Below are 19,077 nucleotides of genomic sequence, written 5' to 3'. Positions count from 1 at the left end.
TAACAGTATCGGCTCTCCTGGTATACTATTAATTCAGATTCTACAAAATTCCTACTCATCTATTTCCATTTGTACAAGGATCATTCGAGATTTCAACAAAATGCAAATGACAAAAATGTTTGTGTTGATAATGTAGTTTCTTCCTTAGCCATACCGTACCATAGATTAGACAATACTATTATACTATCGTTGAGTTAGTATCCTATAACACAACTCTAAACTTACTTTGGGACTTACTCTAGCTCAATCTGTGTAATTTGTCTTAATATATTTATTTATTCCTGTAGCCATATCTAGAGCGTCAGTCGTCATTGTATTTAGTGTAAAATAAAACATGAACTCGTTTCTTCAAAAGCAATTTTAATTTATTTATAAATAAATAAAAACACAATTTACATGAACATATACAATCACAGACAAAACTCATTCAGGTAATCATTTTATTGCAATGATTCCATTATAGTTATTTTAATTAACTTTGGATTTATAAATGAAAAATTCACAGTAACATCACTGGTATTTTTTGTATTGATTTTTAAATTGGTAATAAAAAAAACATTTTTTTGTACTATATTTAAAGATATCAATCAAGATGTGAAATTGTCATGGTTACTTCATTATATATAATCTAAAAGAAATATCAATAACAAGAATTACAAACTATAATTAATCAAACTGATTTAAAATATTTTATTTTAATTAAGTAAATTTAGTTCGCCGTTTGCAACTACACCAAGACATGCTACAAACTATACGTTTTAATACCCTCCATTTGAGCTACAAGAAAACTTTGGTAAAATTATATTTATTATTAGACTAATGTAAATAAGACGGCGCAAGCTACGTGTTCTGCCCGTCTGTCACAAACTTTGGGTGCTTTTATATCCAAACTTTGAGATAGAACGATTGTTTCTGTTACACTTACTCATGCACCCGATATAAATGTTATATATTATTTAATAAAAAAAACACACAGCAACTGTCTTGGTTACAAATTAAAATGGAATGCAAAAAGTTTTCATATTTTCTGAAGTTTTACACAAGTATGAGGTAAACACTATTTCCTAAAAATATTTAATTTTCATTGCGGAAAACACTGCACATTGTCCTTTATCTGCAATCAGGAGATATATGGATAAAATATGGGGTTTATTTCTAACATATACAAGACATTGTTAGTTTAAATGTGCAGCAATAAATTATATTGCAAAACAATTAGTTGTTAACTAATTAGCTTTTATATATTTAACTTGCTATTTTCTCATAATTTAATAACAAAGCATTATTATGGAGAAGATTTACAACAGTATATAATATACATCAACACAATCCAACAAATTGGTGCATCGTCTAAATTTTATTACATGGCAACCTTTCTAGCGTTGCCCGATCTAATTTATTTTTTAGTTTTTTTTTTATGAACGTAGCTGACATATCGAAAATAATACATAGTTCTTTGTATAATGGCACAAAATTGTGACGTTTGTAATGTGTGCAGTGCATGTCGCGCGCAGAACACAAATGTCAAAATTTTATTTGAAAACAGATATCAGCGCTCCAGGCGGTGAATTCTAATTGATATTTGTAACTTTTTAAGTTGTAACATTTATGCAATGTTTTTAAAATACAATCAACTTTTTAACATGACAGATAAATAGGCAATTTTTATCAATTATGGATGTTTTTTTTTCTATTCGAAGATATATTAAGTAGATACTCTTTAAACGTATTATTTGGTGTTTTTTATTATTCTAGTTACACTTGAAAAGAAATTTATTGTATACATTTTTTTAAATAAAAAAAATAATTTATCTAAACCATTTACTATTCAAAATATATATATATATATATCGAAGTATATTAGAAACATTTACTAAAAAAGTATCAACGATTTATTAATAATACTGTTATTTCTATAGGTAATAGTTTGTTTTAAATAAAGGTACCTTTATTTTAATTATTTTTAGTAGCGATATGCCATACTTGAAATTTTCGATAAAACATGGAATCGGTTAGAAAATATTCTCGAAAATTCCCGAGAATTTCCCGGAAAAATTCCGATAACTTCTCAGCGGGGCACATCGCTATTTGTGACATTTTAGGACAAGAGTAAGTAGTATTTTTACCTTTTCTGTTTGAATGAAATTATTATATAATTATATCAAAGATTTCATCTCGATCGTAGTTTTCTACTCGTATATAATGTCAGACGAAGCAGCCAAACTACTATTTTTGTTTAAATTGTAATAAATTTATTTTACATTTTCTTTTTAAATTTTGTGCTACTTGGAAAAAGCAAGAAGAAAGTATTGTATAGGTATTAATGAGTGGAATAATAGTTTTTTAACATCAAATTTCCATATAAAATCTGCAGAAAGATACAATATGCTAATCCAATACAAGGAATATGGTACTTTTAATCTAAGGAATGTTCAAAATACATAGCCAAAGAACATTAATCTTGTGCAGTCGGGTAATACGGGTAAAGATAACTAAATTAATCTTAATATTTAACATAGAAGGAGATGGTCAATTCCATTTCAAACATCCTAAACTATTCAGGAACCTATACATGTAAATACTTTGCATTGCTATCTCTTTCTATAAGAGAAAATCTATGAACTCCAACTTGCATACTCTAATCAAATTCCCTAATATTTCTACTGCATATATGCTTTTTTATACATTACCAATTTACACATAAATAAAAACATATTATATATTTATTACGTATCGGCATTTAAGGAAAAATATGGTGCGTCTATTTTAATTTTTTACTAATATTTAAAATAGATGAATGCATGCATTGTTTTGATACTCGAATTAATAATACTATACATGTTCAAAGTTGAAGCTGACGGAAGCACAGTATAATGAAGAGTACTAGCGTACACTACGGCCAGTCTCTGTCCCCGGCTTACATTCAATTACCATACAGTAGCCGGTTGACTAGGATCGAGAATGCGCCACGCAATCTGTCAATCTCATACGTTTTTGAACACACTGTGATTATGCCTCTATGAATTTGTATATATCTAGCGTAAGCGGAAAAATGAATTTCTCAGTCATATTACATCAGTATTGCAAAAGTTGATGTCATTGAATGTATAATATTGAATGCATAATACTAAAGTCCGCAATTTTAAGAATTTCTCCATCTCTTTCATTCGTGGCCCGACCTCTCCTTCTCGTTTGGTGAAAAAATATACCTTGTAATACAAGAGAGGTCGGGTTATACGAATCATCATGCAATAAGAACAGGTCGGGCTACGAATGAAAGAAATAGCGAGATATGTACCTTGCATCGAAAGCAGTGCGGGCTAAGTATTACCTATAATGTACAAAAATGTGTAGTTCTTCAAAAATCCACTTTCAATTTTTTATAGACAATCTATAAAATTAGAAAGAGACACATTATTATATTTCGTGCATTAGAAAAACAAGTAGGAAGCCTTTGTAAAACTTTTTTGGCGAATTTTAGTTTCGTTTAATATTTAATTAACCTATAATTTATCAACACTGTTTCAATGTAATAATAATTGAATTAACAAATTTATATACTTTGTAAATTATTATCACGGATTCGATTCAACTGGTATTGAGAAAAAAATGGAAGTCAAATTGGTGAACGACCAATTATAAAAAAAATATATTTATAAAATTACAACAACATATTGTCATAAAATTGTTGCTATTAATACTTTCCAAAAAGCTGCTGCTGGATACAATTTACCTTCAAAAATATATAACTAGTAGAGAGTTGTGTAGCATTTTAGTTTAAATCTATTCATAAATCTTAGTTTTGATACCATAACTCATGTATCACGTAGCCAGTAATGCCAACAAAATGAAAAAAAAAGATGGCCTTATTTCGATAGGCATTGACTTCGCAAAATTTTTTTAACGTCATCACAGCAGCGCTTTTGGATATAATTTCAACTAAGTAAAAGTTAAAAATAAATTACCAACATTTTTGTGCGGAAGCAATCGTTTGCTTCCACCTGTGAAGTGTAATACAAATAAAATAATAAATAAGCACACCCGTTTGGATGTTGACATCATTATTATTCTACTAAAAGTAGATATTATTTTCACCTGGCAACACCGTTGAGCTAGCAACACTACAGCGCCACGAGGCGAGTGTTGCAATCGCGCCATTTCTCCTGAAGTTTTCTGTGTTCTTCGTATTGTTGTTCGCTTATGTGTTTCACAGTCGTTGAGCCCTAAAATAAACATACATATTTTAATACCGATACAGCCTACTGGCTCTACATGACTTTGTATGCGCTAGTCTGTATACGACTACTTGCCACTAGGCAAAAAAAGCACCAATACAAAACCCCACCTTCTTCCTCGGATCCAAATTGGCTCCCAACGACTGCACGCCTTTAGCCAACTTGGACAGCGGCGACAGAACCATATCCCGAGTGGCAGTCGACACAGGACTGGCGATGTTTTTCAGCTGCTTCAGCGCTGACTCACTGTGCGACTGCGCTATATTCAGCGTGATTTCGTGCTGAGAGTTCGAACGTACGTGATAACTGCTTTCCGCCTGATTCTCTTCATAGTTGATATCGCTCGAACTATGGCATAGTTTTTGAGACAACATCAAAGAATTAGGCGGCACGGGCTTTTCGCTTTGCCCGTCCACTTGGATCTCGGGCGTCCTCATGCTTTCAATATCGAACGGATTTATCTTGTTCACATTACTCGGTGTTTTTACAGTCTGTTGGTTGGCAGTTACAACGTTTGCAGGCACAAACTCTTCTTTCTCCGTTTCGATTTTAGAAGAGTACAGAGGATTCTCAATAAGTTCACAATCGTCGGTCACAGATTTTTGCGGTTTCCCTATGTAATGTTGTGTATTTTCGAAGTTGTCCAAAGTTGGTTCGAAGATGTTGGTTCTGTTTTCGTCGTCGGAGCTGTAGTCCGAGCTCATGCCGTCAGAAAGGCTGCCTTTTTTCTTTTCGGTTTTATTTCCTAGTGTGAAGATCTTTTTGGTGCGGGAAGCGCCTTGGTCGAATTTAAGCTGCAGGCTAGGTCTCGCGCGCGCGTTGAGAGTGTGGCTCAGTTTGTTTAACTTGCTAAACTGCTCCGTCATGTTATTCAGTGCTTTAGATCCTGTCAAGGGATACGTTTCTTTTGATTATTAGGTAAGAAAAAAGAATGGCTTATGTGGTATATTTTAAAACAAAAATTAAAAGTAAACCTAACATTTTAACTATTCCGAAATGGCCTTCGCTCAGCATGTATTAATTTTAATGAATAAAAAATTATTAAATTAGACAAAGCAACAAGGAAAATAACAAGGTTCAATTTTCTACTCTTGTCGGTATTTTATCTACCTACAAACTAGAAACCTACCAGTCAACATTGGTTGACTGGAAAACTGAAAAACCCTCAGATTTTAAGGACTTAAAGACTTACGTTTTTATAATAAAATTAAATAAAAATACTAAATATAAAAACAAAGTATAAATAATATAATAAATAAAAATCTACCGAACTAATATTTATTTGTCCTTTACCAAATTTGAGTACAAAGTTTGCAACAACACACTACATTATTATATTAATTAAAAGTTAGACCAAGCAAACTATTTAAAAAGTGGGCGCGCGCGGCACTCGTTTATAAATAAATCGGCTTGACATAATGGCTAAAATAAATAACTAAAAACAAAAAGTTTGTTCAATGGCAAGCAATAAGCGACCATGAAAAACGGACGTTTCTCATAAATTAATAAACTAAAAAAACTAAAAACAAAAATCTTTCACTAACTAACAGTGGGCGCGCGCGGCATTCGTATAGAAATGAATCGGCATTGAGTATTGGCTGACGCCTTGCTCATGCGCAGGATTTGTTGCAGCACGGAGCTTGTGGAGGGGAGGCAATTGTCTGCGGGGTGAGACGAGATGGGGTGAGCGGGGGATGAGATGAGATTGGAGAGTGCTTACGTATAGTGTACGTAATTAGTACGTGTGATGATCCAGAAAGCGAACTATGGGGTTGCATTTCACTTCTCACTATGGAGTCCATTTGATTTGAAACACATTGCTGTGTGGTTGTCGTTGCGTAATAATGGCGCATTGTAATTGGTTAGTTGTGTGTCACTGCGAATTGACTCGATGGTGATGGATACATGTAAATAGGAAAATCGCACTATGCACACAGATGATACAAGGAGTAAGTTAGAACAAAATTAAAACTATCTATCTCTGTCACTCACCAACGCTGCGTATGTCCGCCACAAGTTGCGTCTCGCTCACATTCCGCGTGAGTGACGGAAGACGAGATAAGTCCACGTATAATGACGATCGAGTATTGGACGCCGCTTGCGATGGATGGATCTATAAATTAATAATACAAAATATATCTGCTCCCTGATTGTTTTATATTGCTTCCCGGAAACATTGAGATTTTTGAGATTCTTTGAGTTTATAACCAGTAACCTGTAATTTTACAACCGGCTACCTGCCTGACGTCAATCCTCTTTGTGAATGCTATTGTTGCCTATCAGGTGTATACATTTTTGTGGGTAGGTATCACATGCTTAGTCAACACTGACATGCAACATAGACAACATTTGGGTGTCAAGAAAACTAATATTACGAAATTAAAAATTTTAAAAAATAATTGTAAAATAAAATATTTGAGACATTCTGGAGAATGTCAATTTATATACTCTCTCTCTCTGTGCAGCAAAAATTCTTGTACACACACTTTAAAAACATTTATTACCAAGCCATCCGTAAATTTATTTTTTATATAATTTTAAATGTGGAACTAATTTTAAATTATTCGGCAATTTGTTGTATATTTTGCAGCCAGTGCTGTTTTTCGTATCGGGTTCATTAACCTTTCTGGATATCGTCTACTAAATTTACTTGGTATATCAGTATATCTTACAAATATGTGGATATGATTTTACAATTTGACATAATTCATATTTATACATACACGGTAGGGTCAAGGGTTATTTTTTTTAAATAATGGCTTACAGCTTCTCCTACTTGTTACATTTACAATTCCACGGACACATTGTTTTTATGCCACAAAAGCTGTGTACTTCGATTGATAAACTTAGCAATATCTCTAGACGCGATAAATAAGACCATACCTTAGACTTTTTGCGCTCCAGTTTGACGCCATCACTGAACGGTATTGGCGGGAGTTTGGCCACGTCGCGCGCCACTAGTATAGACTCGCAGATAGAATGCATTGATTCTGTAATTAAATACCGGATTGTTCATGCTGCCTTCCTCGTTTTATACGTGACGGACTATCGATTCGTGCATCATGGTGCCATGTCGGCTGCACACTATCGCTGACGCGAATACATGATTATTGCGTAGTTTATGAGTGTTTTTATTTATAGCAATGGAAAAGCAGCAATGTATCGAGCATACATTGCTGCTTTCTGCCAAGTTTGTGATTATCCAACCTGCTGTTTGCATGAAGTTATCCTCCTTGAGAATGCTATTGGTATGCTGCTTAGGCTATGTCCCTTAGTTCTTCTTCACACAGATTAACACATAGGATACTTTTATGCGGAAAGTACGCGATTCCCGTAAGATTTGGTCAAAAAATCGATAGTCAGTGGCGCTGTGCGTACATTAACGTATTTTTGGTTTTTATAATTACGCGGGTAACACCGCAGGGCGCAGCTAGTCACTACACAGTAGGTACTTGTATTTTATTACAGGTGACGTTGAATGCTAATAAAATAACCTTTGCATTAAAAACACTAGATGGCGCTGTGTGTGTTTTCAATGCGCCATGGATATTATATTTCAACTATCCCAATCCCATTTTAATACGAAGAAAAAACAGTTCCCGAGGGCATTTAAGCGGGCGATGCCGCGGGTAAACAATTAGTACTATAAAAATAAAGATTTTTGGATGAGACTCACCGATCATTTCGTCTTTAGTGTTGATGACGACCGCCATGTTGTTGAAGAAGCGCAACGAAGTGGACCGGAACATGTGGAAGTAGCCGGTCTCGCCGCCGCACATATAATTTATACGAATGCAGTGCACTGGCTCCGAGGCGCTTTTGCGACCGACGCCGAATATCTGGAGATAATAAAGTATCTTTTAGCAGCTGTTGTCCGCAATTCTGTGTGCTTGAGCGATTAATTAGGTCAATTCCAAATTTCATCGAAATCGGCTCAGCGGTGTGACCTTGAGCGATTAAGTAGATCTACAAATTTCATCATTAGCCAAAAATTACATTTTTAACACACACTTTTAGTAACTTATTCATCGAATTTTCATTTCATTCATTTCATTCATTGAAGTTTTTGTTATCAATGCATGACAAAAAAAGTCATGTTCATACAATAAACCAGCGATTAGTTCCTTCGTTAGGAGCCGATCCTGAGTGCACAATCAGATTATGTTTTAATAGTAATCTGCTACTACATATGTGCGACGTCGATCAGCGAACTAATTGCACACTATATACATAATTAATAAAAAAAAATCTAAAAATAGAAGAACTCATAGCTTTATCTCACTCACTCATTTGAGCGTGCACCCGGTTGCACTCACGTCCTGAAGCCTGAGATCCATTTAGAACCTTAAAATTTTAAAGATCCAGCGGTTTCACGACCGGCCGCCCGCCTGACGCCAACCCTCTTTGGGAACCTTGAACAGTAATTTACTTACACTGGTGTTGGCCTGGTAGGAACCGAGTTCCACCTGCGTGACGTCACTCAGCGGAACCCGCTGCACGCTCAGGAGTCTGTCAGAAGTCTCATCATAATCGGTCACGTAGTACGCAGTGTTGGTAAGTACCAATACGCTGTCCATTTCTGTCTCGTGAGGGTCGCCGGTACTGTGGAGAAGTAGTTATACAGATGCTGACTGTATTACAAATACACGCAAATGTTGATTTTTGTGATTTAGTTAATCTTCTTTTTTCTAATAAAAATGTTCATTATTTCTCACTAATTCCATCATTTATGATAGTTTTTTGAGCATTTTTTTATAAATATTAATATATCTAATATAAATGTTAATCCTTGTAAACCTTAACGGTAGGACATAGTGAACTTAATAATGTATATATATACCATCTATTGTAACCAAATTATGATATTTGCCAGATATTTTATTTACTTTTTCATATATACTATTATTATGAACATGTAAGAGTTTGTGAGTTTGTATGTTTGAGGCGGATAATCTCCGAAACAACTGAACCGATTTCAAAAATCCTTTCACCATTAGAAAGGTACATTATCCAAGATTGCTATAGGCTATATTTTATTTCAAAATTCCCACGGGAGCGAAGCCCCAGGCAACATCTAGTGTGTCTTAAACAAAAAATATATAAGGCCTTGTATGACAGCGGGCACTGATGACGTCTCAAATGTTAGAGTCAAAAAACGTTTATACATTAACTAGCGGTCCGTCCAGTCTTCGCTCGGACAAAAACATAATAAATTATACACATAAGCACAGGAATCACAATATATCTATTGGTGAAAACAGCATCCCAGAATTTTAAATCTGTAATATCTTCGAAAATGTTCATTTAAATCGCATGCTGTAAACAGCTATTTTGTTTTGTATTAAATGAACAATGTATTTAAGGTATTTAATAGTAAATGAATAGGAATTCTCACTGAGGATCGGCATCAATGAGCCCCCAGGAGCCCAGCACCGGTTCGCTGTCGACCAGCAGCTTCTTGCAGTCGTCTATGAGGGACTTCACGTGCTGCGCCATCGCTGCCGTGTCTGGCCCGGGATTGTCCTACGATAAAATATAAATAAAATTATACTTCCGAGTGATTTTCATGTTGTATGTCATTATGGCAAGAGAACACAAAGGATAGGAATGCGTGGAGGAAGTTAGGGGAGGCTTTTGCCCAGCAGTGGGACCCAAACAGCTAATAAAAAAAATGTTGTAAGGATGAAATACGTGCTAACACGAGACTACTAAGGATGCAGAGAGATATACCCCTATTTCACCCGTTTAGGAATGGAACTTTCAAAAATCAATTTTTAAAAATAAAAAAAATATTTTTTTTTCTATTCTTTTATAAGAAAAAAAAGGACAGAAAAAAGCAGCACATGCACGCACATCAAACACGAGAACCTTGACGGTACACGCCGCGGTACAGTCGGGCACTATCAGCTGTTCTGGAATGTTCTTCGATTCCCCGGTCATCACGTCTATGGCTACCTGGCGTAGTGCGTCTTTGAACGTCGATAGATAATATCTGAAACAATTGAATTTCAATATTTTATTTTTATTTAACGACGTTTAGGGCCTGTTTCACCACTTTCTGATAAAATATCAAAAAAGGATGAAAAATCTAATAGAAACGTAACACTTTAGAAAAAAACATTCGTAAATACATCTAATACGTAAAAATCATTAGAATATGCTATATTTCTTGGAGGTGCAAATACACAACAATTTAGAATTAAAAAAGAAAGTATCTCAATAAAAATAACTCAATAAAAAAAAGGATTACTTATAGCCTTATAATTCAGAAAAAATTATAACTGCGAAAATTTCAGAATAAACGGACACCAGTATGACACAAAATACACTCAAAAAGTGGATCCAAGAGAATAGAATTATTAGAAGTTTTGTTAATGTTACTACATTAGTATATAGATAGTACACAAGGTAGTAGGTCAAAATGTTTATACAATAGATAAATTATAGTTATAGTTAACAATAAAACAGGACATCGTAGACAGAAAAAACTAAGACACCGTAATATCTTCCATTTCACATATACAAGAAAGAGAAACGCGTACTTGAAATACACGAGAAGAAAAGGGACAGAGCGCTAATATCTATTGTCCCTTTCGCAATAAAGGACCGCCATGTACCTTTGTATGAATTCTAGGCGTAACGTTTATATGAAATCTATCTGATATGCGTATGCTCATCCTTTGTCTATAGTTTTCTCTGTCTGGGCAAGACAAATTTTGACAGCGTTAATGCAATTAGATTAAAAAAAAAACGAAAGCCAATCCAACCATAGACTGACCTCCCCATTCCAAAAGCGATTTCGGCCGACACGAGTTCATTCCTCAAAGGATGTCCGAAGTAGCTCGGAACCAGTTCTAATTTCGGTCTATCCGTGTTCAAATTCTCATAAACCATCAACGTCGCCGTTTTGACGTCCCGCCAAAAGTCATCGCATTCGTCTATAGTCGCCATATTGACAGGTTGTCCGAGCGCAATGTCTATGGCGCATTGTGTCATGGCGTCACAAAAATGGCGGATGAGGAATCTGGCGGTAAAAAATTACCTGTATTTTGGGGCCTATAGTTTGATCATGTTGTGGTGGTATAGTATACCTGTTTGCGGAAGCGACGCCATCTTTCATCATGCCTGAGAATTTCCGCTCGCCGGTTCTTGTGTAGTCGCCCTGATGAAAAAGAAAAGTATAATAAACATTCAATGTTATATTTATAGTATTTATAGTCACGCAAGTGGCGTGCGGTCTACCTAAAGTTAAGTAGTCACAGTTACCTTTGAATGCCCGCATGAAGAGGAACTTAACTATCACCGCGAAAAAATACTGAGAAACTAGATAAACTTCTAGTAAAATTGACCTCTAAAATTGGTATCATATAACAGGTAAAAAGCTTCATAATAGTCACGGCACCCACCACCTCGAGCGCCTTGGTGTCGCTGTCGGCCAACACGGAGAGAATTTCACCACGAGAAAATACTGAGAAACTAGAGAAACCTGGAAAACTATCGTAAGAAAAATCGTCATAGCAGTGATGGGCCCACCTTGAGCGCCTTGGTGCCGGCGTACTGTCGTGAGATGACGTCGCCGTTGTCGGCCCACAGCGCGAGGAAGGCGAGGCGCAGCGGCGGCGGCAGCTCGCAGCCTGGCGCGCCCAGCCCCAGCCGGCACAGCTGCAGCTCCAGCACGGACTTGGCTATCGCCGTCTGCAACTCGCGGCTCATCACTCAAATTTCACAAACCCGTTTAATTAATCGTTTTGCATAACTTGGCTAAGAAATAAAGAATTTCCTTCACTGTTTAAACTCGTTGGCTGTTTAATTTTATTTTATTTACAATAAAGTTGCATATGTTTACCCAATCGGTACAAATATTTTGTTGAAATTCATGATAATTGAATGTCACTTTAATTGATCAATTTACAAATCTAATGACTTTTTAATTGTATAAACAATTTAATTTGTGTAATTTTTAATCGTGACATAAGAAACAAAGTTTTAGGCTTAGGGACGAAACACAATTGATACAACCAAGAACACGCACAGAAAAGAGAGACTGACAAAGTCATCATTAACCTTGTATTCAAAAAAAGTTTATATTCAAGTGTTTCTCACCTGCACAACGTTGGTTCTGTCAAGACAGTCAATACAGTTGACTCTGAACACCCCGCTCTGGCTGCAGATGAGGCCGCGGTCGTCGCGCCAACAGAACCGCATCTCGCAGATTATATCCGCTATTGCATTGACCAGAATACCCACGTTTTCATAGTGCATGCCGCGGCTGGAGTGAGAAACATATCTAAAAACTTTTGTTTTCCATTTGTCTAATTCCCAATTGCATTTTGTTCAAATTCATTAAATTTAATTTATATGTTTTTACTTAGCGTGATATACGTCACTTATTGACGTCAATTTTTTTATCACATCTTTGAAAGCATTGCCATTAATCACAGTAATTTTTTCACATATTATTTGGAAAAAAACCTATTATTTGGTAACTGGTTACGCACGAAGATGAATAATTCCTCTATCGAAATTGGTTACGAACCGTTAGTTACCTACGCGGGCGAAGGGATGTAAGCAAATTTTGCCTAATAAATTTTTGTTATATCTCAAGTTACTTAAAGTTTACAAACTGTTCTTACTTAACCTAACCTAATTGTGTCAAGAAGAACTGAATTTACAGATAATTTCAATTCAAAGTAATCTAGATTTTGGGAAACCAAAAAAAATTGCCGAAACGTGCTTTCAGTGAAGAGTGTTTCTGTGAATTGTAGAAATCCCATTTTGACATTATATAGTCATCTTAAAGGTTAAATAAATAAACTTACCAATACTCATGGAAATCGAAGGTGGCGTAAATTATGTCCGGACTGTTGTATTTTAACACGTGGTTCCCGTACGCCTCCCATATGATGCGCTCCCTGCCTTGTTGCTCGACCAGGTTCACTATACAAACGTGTTTGTATAGCTTCAGCTCCTCTCCGAAATGCTTTTTGAAGGCTTCGTGTGACTCTTCTTCAGCTGTAAAGTAAAAATACATTTTACTAAATCTTCATTGCGTGTCGATATTTTCAAAGGTGTCAATTTCTTACTAATTCGATATTCAGCTTTGCCCAGCTGTGGGACGACCACAGGCTAGAAAAAAGGACTATTTTACAAAAATCTCATTTTTTTAATTCTTTTGCCTATTTTAAATTATTTTGCTGTTATATCATAATTATCACGGTAAGATTATTTAATTTAATATAAGACTTGTAAGAAAAAATGTATGTTTTTATAATTACTTCTATCGAGGCGGGGCGGCGGTCGAAACTTGTAGTCGGGTTGGCTCCAAAATATAGGCACCGAACCTCGCACCTGAAAAATTATCATCATAAATTTTTACTGCCCCCACTGCTGGGGAACTAGTTATCGTGGGTCAGAAGTACCCAAGCTCATGTCATATACTCGATCCGGTGATCGAGTATATGACATCTAGACAAATATCTGTAAAATCAGGTACAATTGTTTGCCTACATCAGATGCTAAGACCTAATGACTACTACGCTATTGAGGGCGTCAAGAAGAATAAAAAATAAACAAAACATATTATAAAAAGTAAATTTTATGTAATGATGTAAAATTTACTTTAAAGGCCACATATGTATGTGGCCGTCCAAATTTAAAAGGGACCTTATGGCGGCTGGCACTTAGGTCTTTATTGCCGTGGTTCGAATACAAAACAACGGCAATAGTGGCGTAAGTGCCGAACGCCATAAGGTCGCTTTTGATTTGAACGGCCACATATAAGAATTTTGACTTATAATAATAATAATATTCATGCCTGTGAACATGCTTATCGATTCTATTGATGGATCGATTTAGTATATGATAACAAAAATACGTAAATATATGTCGCGTCAAAAAAATGTACATTGCAATACGTTATTTAAATGTCATGTCCATCCATATTTCCATAACAGATTCCGGTTTCCGGGACCCCTCCACATACGTATACGTACACTATACGTACACTTTCACGACTGGATCGCTGGGCCAATTTTAATTAAATTTCGAATATATATTATATAATTAATGACCCGAGGTCAAACATAGACTAGCGGGCAAAGCTGCGATTACTAGTAATAATAATTAAAAAATTATTATTCAAAAGCTTAAGTAAAAAATAATAGTTGGTTAAAGAAGATGATAAGAAAAATAAATAGTAAGTAAATATTATTACGTATGCCATCAGTAATAACCATTGCTTCACACACACACGCACGTACACACACACACACTCACACACACACACACACACACACACGCACACACACACCAACGAACACACATATCAAAAGAACTGAAACTTCAGCTTTTCTAAGTTTTAGAGTAATGTTTTGCTTTTCTTTCTTTCTTTCTTAATAAGTATATCAAGATTGTTTAACCAGGCCTAAGTAAATATTATGTTTTTGGAAGAGTGGGTCCTCCTGCCACAGGCTTTTCTAAGCTTACTAGGAGGGTCCCAGATATGTCTATTATTAGAAACTAGGGCTAAGTAAATAAAGAATTTTATTATTATTTTTTTATTATTTTTATAAGACCTTCAGAAGTAGAATAGAAACTCATCTATACAAATATATGTACAAGCTAGAATTTATCAAATTTACTAAGAGCCAGATTGTAGCCAGTTCAATACACTTCTCTCACTTTTCCTCATGGCTGAGGGTCGTGGTCATTACGTGGAATGAAACACACACAAAAACTTATTGTAGGCACTATTAATGAAGTGTTTTGCCATTGCCTTCTTCATTTCACTCACAAGTTAATAATGGTTTCCTCACGATGTCTAATGAAAAAAGAATGAATATGAGTCAGTTTGATATACAAACTCGTATGGCACGAGGTTTTCACCGGTTTTCACCAATAGATAGTGTGATTTCTGAGGAAGGTTTAGGTATTCTACGTGCGAAGCCGGGACGGGCCGCTAGTGTTACTGATCAATTTAAAATACATTTTATTATCGTGTTTTATTTAAGTGAATCCATCTATATATTATATTAGATGTTGCCCGGGGCTTCTTTCACACACAAGTTAATAATCAACCTGTGTGCAGGTTTCCTCACGATGTGTTCCTTTACCGGAAGCAAGTGGTGGTCAATGAAAACTACTACTATACATGAGTCAGATTGGTATACAAACTCATGTAGCACATAGTAGTAGGATTCGAACCTGGGACCTTTCGATCCACAGACTGGCTTCTTAACCATTACACCACCACCACTTCAATTCAATACAACACTAGTATAATAAAATTTAGAATGCATTTTTAAATTTTAGTATGTTATTAAGTAATATATGTAAGTGGCGTAATAATAATCTAGGTCAAATTTGATTGTAATTGTAACGCAACATGCAATGCCAAAATCGGCAAGGCGTGACTTGGCCCTCACACTACATGAGTAATTTACACTAGTAATAGTTCACTTTCCATTTCTTGAGTTTTTGGGTTTGGCTTCAACGCAAATGTCTATTGTATAATTGATGTATTTATAAATAAACTAGAGCTCGAATAAAATCATAAGAAACATACACCTAAAAATTCACATCACATCAAAATCTGTTTCATAAAGATCTAAGCATGCATAGATAGACAGTAGGAAGAGACTTTGTTTTATACTATATAATGATAGTTAATGTAATTTAATTTCTCATACTGAAAAAATAGTGTATGTATGATCCGAATAGAGATTATGAGGAAAATATACCCATTTGTTTGTATAAATACATAAAACAATACAATATCTATTTATATTTTTCATGGATCATACGGTTTTATAATGTAACAATGCATTGGAAGGTTTTGATTATTTCCTTTTCAATTTGAAGAGAGTAGCTCAGTGGTTAAAGAGCAGCTGTCTCAGTTAGGCAGGGAGTTTGATTCCCAATCAATTTGAGATTTTTTTATCTTATTATTTTCAAAGTTAAAAAATTACCTGCACAAAGGCAGCCCTGTGGATGCTGTCGGAGCATATGATGGAGACTATCTGCTCAGTTTCCACGTAGTTTGCCACCTTGCCGTCCGGTTCTATGCCTCGGCGGTTATATCTGACAAGTCGTGCATTGTTAACTTCAAACACAATAAAATACACATGGAAAAATCCACACTCATCAGCTGCAAAAAGCTGTCTTTCTATTATAAAAGTAACATAAATAAAAGGACTGCATAGGAATATAACTTTTGGGTATCCATATGTTCCATCATCAGGTTATGATTATCTTATTCTATTATTATATTCTTTGACGACCTCGGTGGCGCAGTGGTAAAGTTCTGGCCACTGGACCGAGAGGTCCCGGGTTCGATCCCCGGTCGGGTCATAATGGAAAATGATCTTTTTCTGATTGGCCCGGGTCTTGGATGTTTATCTATATATGTATTTGTTATAAAATATAGTATCGTTGAGTTAGTATCCCATAACACAAGTCTCGAACTTACTTTGGGGCTGGCTCAATCTGTGTGATTTCTAATATATTTATTTATTTATTTATAGAAACTGCAGTGACGTGGAAAATTTGAACTCTGTAAGACAAGCTGAATTTTAACTTGAAAGATTTGATTACAGACAAACAATGAAACTAAATAAAAGCTTATAAAAAGACATGAAACCTTTTCCTAGAAGTTACATGTGAAAGAAAGGCCGATCACAAAATTGAACAAAGAAAAAAAATATTATTTTTTAAAAACATACATACCTGGTGCCAGCCTGGTACCGTGACCTCCTAGACATGACAGCTAGAGTGAATGTCTCATCACAAGAACTAGCACTGGTCAACGACTCCGTATTCAATGGATTCACGTCAGCAGGCTCCACGGCTATTTGGGATATCTGCACATAGCCCTGGATTATGGGCAACACCCACTCGTCACAATTTGGACTCTATAAAAAAATTAAAACATCTCCAGTCATGTAATATGTAACTGCAAACATAGTTTTACCAGTTACCACACCCTAAAAAGGGAGGAAGGAGTCTAGGGAAAATGCTTGAAACGGCACAGAACAGGAGGTTCAGTTACCAGTGTGGTGTATGTTTTGGTGTCTCCAATCAAGAAATAACAACAGTACATATCCATGGCACGCTATTGGCCTTGGATTGTGTCCCATAACACTTTAGAACAAACATCTCATATCAGGCCCCTGTACATGTTGGACTATATCTCAAGGCAAGCATCTAAGAACCTGCCACAAGCCTTGATTGGATCATGAAAATAATAATAATAGGCAACAATAACATTTCCATTACTTACACCTAACGCTATGATATCTCTCAACATATGTTTGTTCCAAAAGAAGCGATCGTCCACATGCTTCCACCACTTAGTGATATCCATCACTGGTTTTATTGAACCCTCTTCAGTCTCCAGAATCTTCTCAATCTCATACTGTCTCTGAAGAGTATTGGTGATATCCAGGGTCCATGAGTAGTAAAAACTGTCAGAGTCATCAAATATTTTGTGTAGTTCATCTGTTAGCCTCTTTTCAAAACGTTCGGCGATTTTTGGATCTTTGTGTTTTTTCACTGTTTGTTTTACCTGTATAAATTTACAAAAAATGTATGGACATTATGTTTATTTAAAATAAATTGATAAATAAATGATGCAAAAAATATATTGCAATATAATATAACTCTTCCCTAGAAGTGTATAAGTATGTGTATAAGTGTGTATATGTATTATGGGTATATAAACGAACAGTAGGTGATATTTTAGACTACATCTGTACATTACAATATATAAACAAACTCTAATACCTACTAACTTGGTCAAATTTCCATTGTTACAAAAAAATAAAGCCTTAATGAAGTCATTTTTATTTAAAGATGAAAAAAAATAATTTGGAAAAGTTTTTACCTGTGTGGCAGCCTGTTGTGTGGTAGATTTGATTGTATTACTCACGTTCTTAACAGCTCCAACAGTTTTATTCAAAAATGCAGAGTTCTCAAATATGTGAGCCCCCATTTTTTTGTTCAACGATCTAGCAGGGTTTACGATAATGGTTGAAGAGCAATGCTTTGTGCATGGACTCAGCTCAATTTCTTGATTTATGGGTCCCATGTTCAGAAAACATATTGACTTGATTTTGTAGATAGTGTGATGAAAATATAGTTGACCAACAGGAACACTCTCTTTGATAATCATCAGCCGAGGTTCGAATATATTCGAGTGTTCCACTTTACCTATTATACCCTCTGTGATGCCTAAGCATTCTATATCTTCGGTATCTGATAAATCCCATGCTAAAAAATGAAAAAAATCATGTACACATTAAACTTCGATTTTCTAACATAATATTACTCAGGGCTTATTAGAATTTTATTTACCAAAAATAAAATACATATTAAAAACATTACCATATCAATCTTGGCAATTTATAACATTAATTATAAAAATATAGTGATTATAATAGTTTACCTGATCTGACAGAAAACGTCCCTGTAAGCCGATTCCACCACAAACTTGACTCGTTCCTAACAAATATATAAAACTGTTCTGATCGAAATAATTCCATTTTGTTAGATTTACTAAGCGTCTATACACTTTGTGTCCATTTTCATTGTTTATTATTGTTGTAATTTTCAGGGATTTGATTGACGTTTCCTATAGGAAGGAAGGGGCTGGTAGTTTTTTCTTTCATGTTGGCTTATCTGTCTGTTATCATTGAACGTTCCTTTTCCTGCATTTGTTTACATGAATTTCTTATTATTTTCTTCGAATAAACGTGTTTTGTTATTTTTTGTGTTCCGTGCCGAGGACCAAAAAGCAGACAGCAGCAAGCAGTCAGCTTAGCTAAAATTAAGTGATTATTGTACTGTA

General features: G+C 35.2%; 1 protein-coding gene across 7 annotated transcripts; it reads right to left on the bottom strand.

Annotated features, from left to right (window-relative positions):
- Positions 1–343: 343 nt before the first annotated feature.
- On the bottom strand, positions 344–19,077 carry sp3 (spermathreecae). Of its 7 annotated transcripts, XM_053763535.2 has the most exons (20): positions 18,676–19,075; positions 18,115–18,500; positions 17,512–17,796; positions 16,959–17,143; positions 16,202–16,313; positions 13,511–13,583; positions 13,055–13,247; positions 12,339–12,504; positions 11,769–11,930; positions 11,327–11,397; positions 11,014–11,259; positions 10,089–10,227; positions 9,631–9,758; positions 8,669–8,837; positions 7,912–8,074; positions 7,119–7,225; positions 6,228–6,348; positions 4,346–5,121; positions 4,096–4,223; positions 344–1,114 (listed from the first exon to the last, which is right to left on the bottom strand). In XM_053763535.2, the coding sequence occupies exons 1-19, from the start codon at positions 18,770–18,772 to the stop codon at positions 4,122–4,124; spliced, it is 3,681 nt and encodes a 1,226-aa protein (XP_053619510.1). In that variant the 5' UTR covers positions 18,773–19,075; the 3' UTR covers positions 344–1,114; positions 4,096–4,121. The 7 variants fall into 7 exon arrangements, with proteins under 7 accessions (XP_053619510.1, XP_053619516.1, XP_053619512.1 ...); XM_053763541.2 differs by lacking the exon at positions 11,014–11,259 and having other exon boundaries at positions 10,104–10,227; positions 18,676–19,044; XM_053763537.2 differs by lacking the exon at positions 344–1,114 and having other exon boundaries at positions 3,310–4,223; positions 18,160–18,500; positions 18,676–19,077.

Source organism: Plodia interpunctella, chromosome 24 (genome assembly GCF_027563975.2).
Source record: "Plodia interpunctella isolate USDA-ARS_2022_Savannah chromosome 24, ilPloInte3.2, whole genome shotgun sequence".
Taxonomy (NCBI): domain Eukaryota; kingdom Metazoa; phylum Arthropoda; class Insecta; order Lepidoptera; family Pyralidae; genus Plodia; species Plodia interpunctella.
This window is presented reverse-complemented; position numbering and strand designations above follow the sequence as displayed.

Coding starts and splice junctions, on each gene's coding strand:
- sp3 (XM_053763535.2), bottom strand. CDS start 18,772: ATGGAATTATTTCGATCAGAACAGTTTTATATATTTGTTAGGAACGAG. Junction 17,797..18,114: donor CACAACAGGCTGCCACACAG/GTAAAAACTTTT, acceptor AAATTTATACAG/GTAAAACAAACAGTGAAAAA. Junction 11,398..11,768: donor CCGGCACCAAGGCGCTCAAG/GTGGGCCCATCA, acceptor CTTTTTCATCAG/GGCGACTACACAAGAACCGG.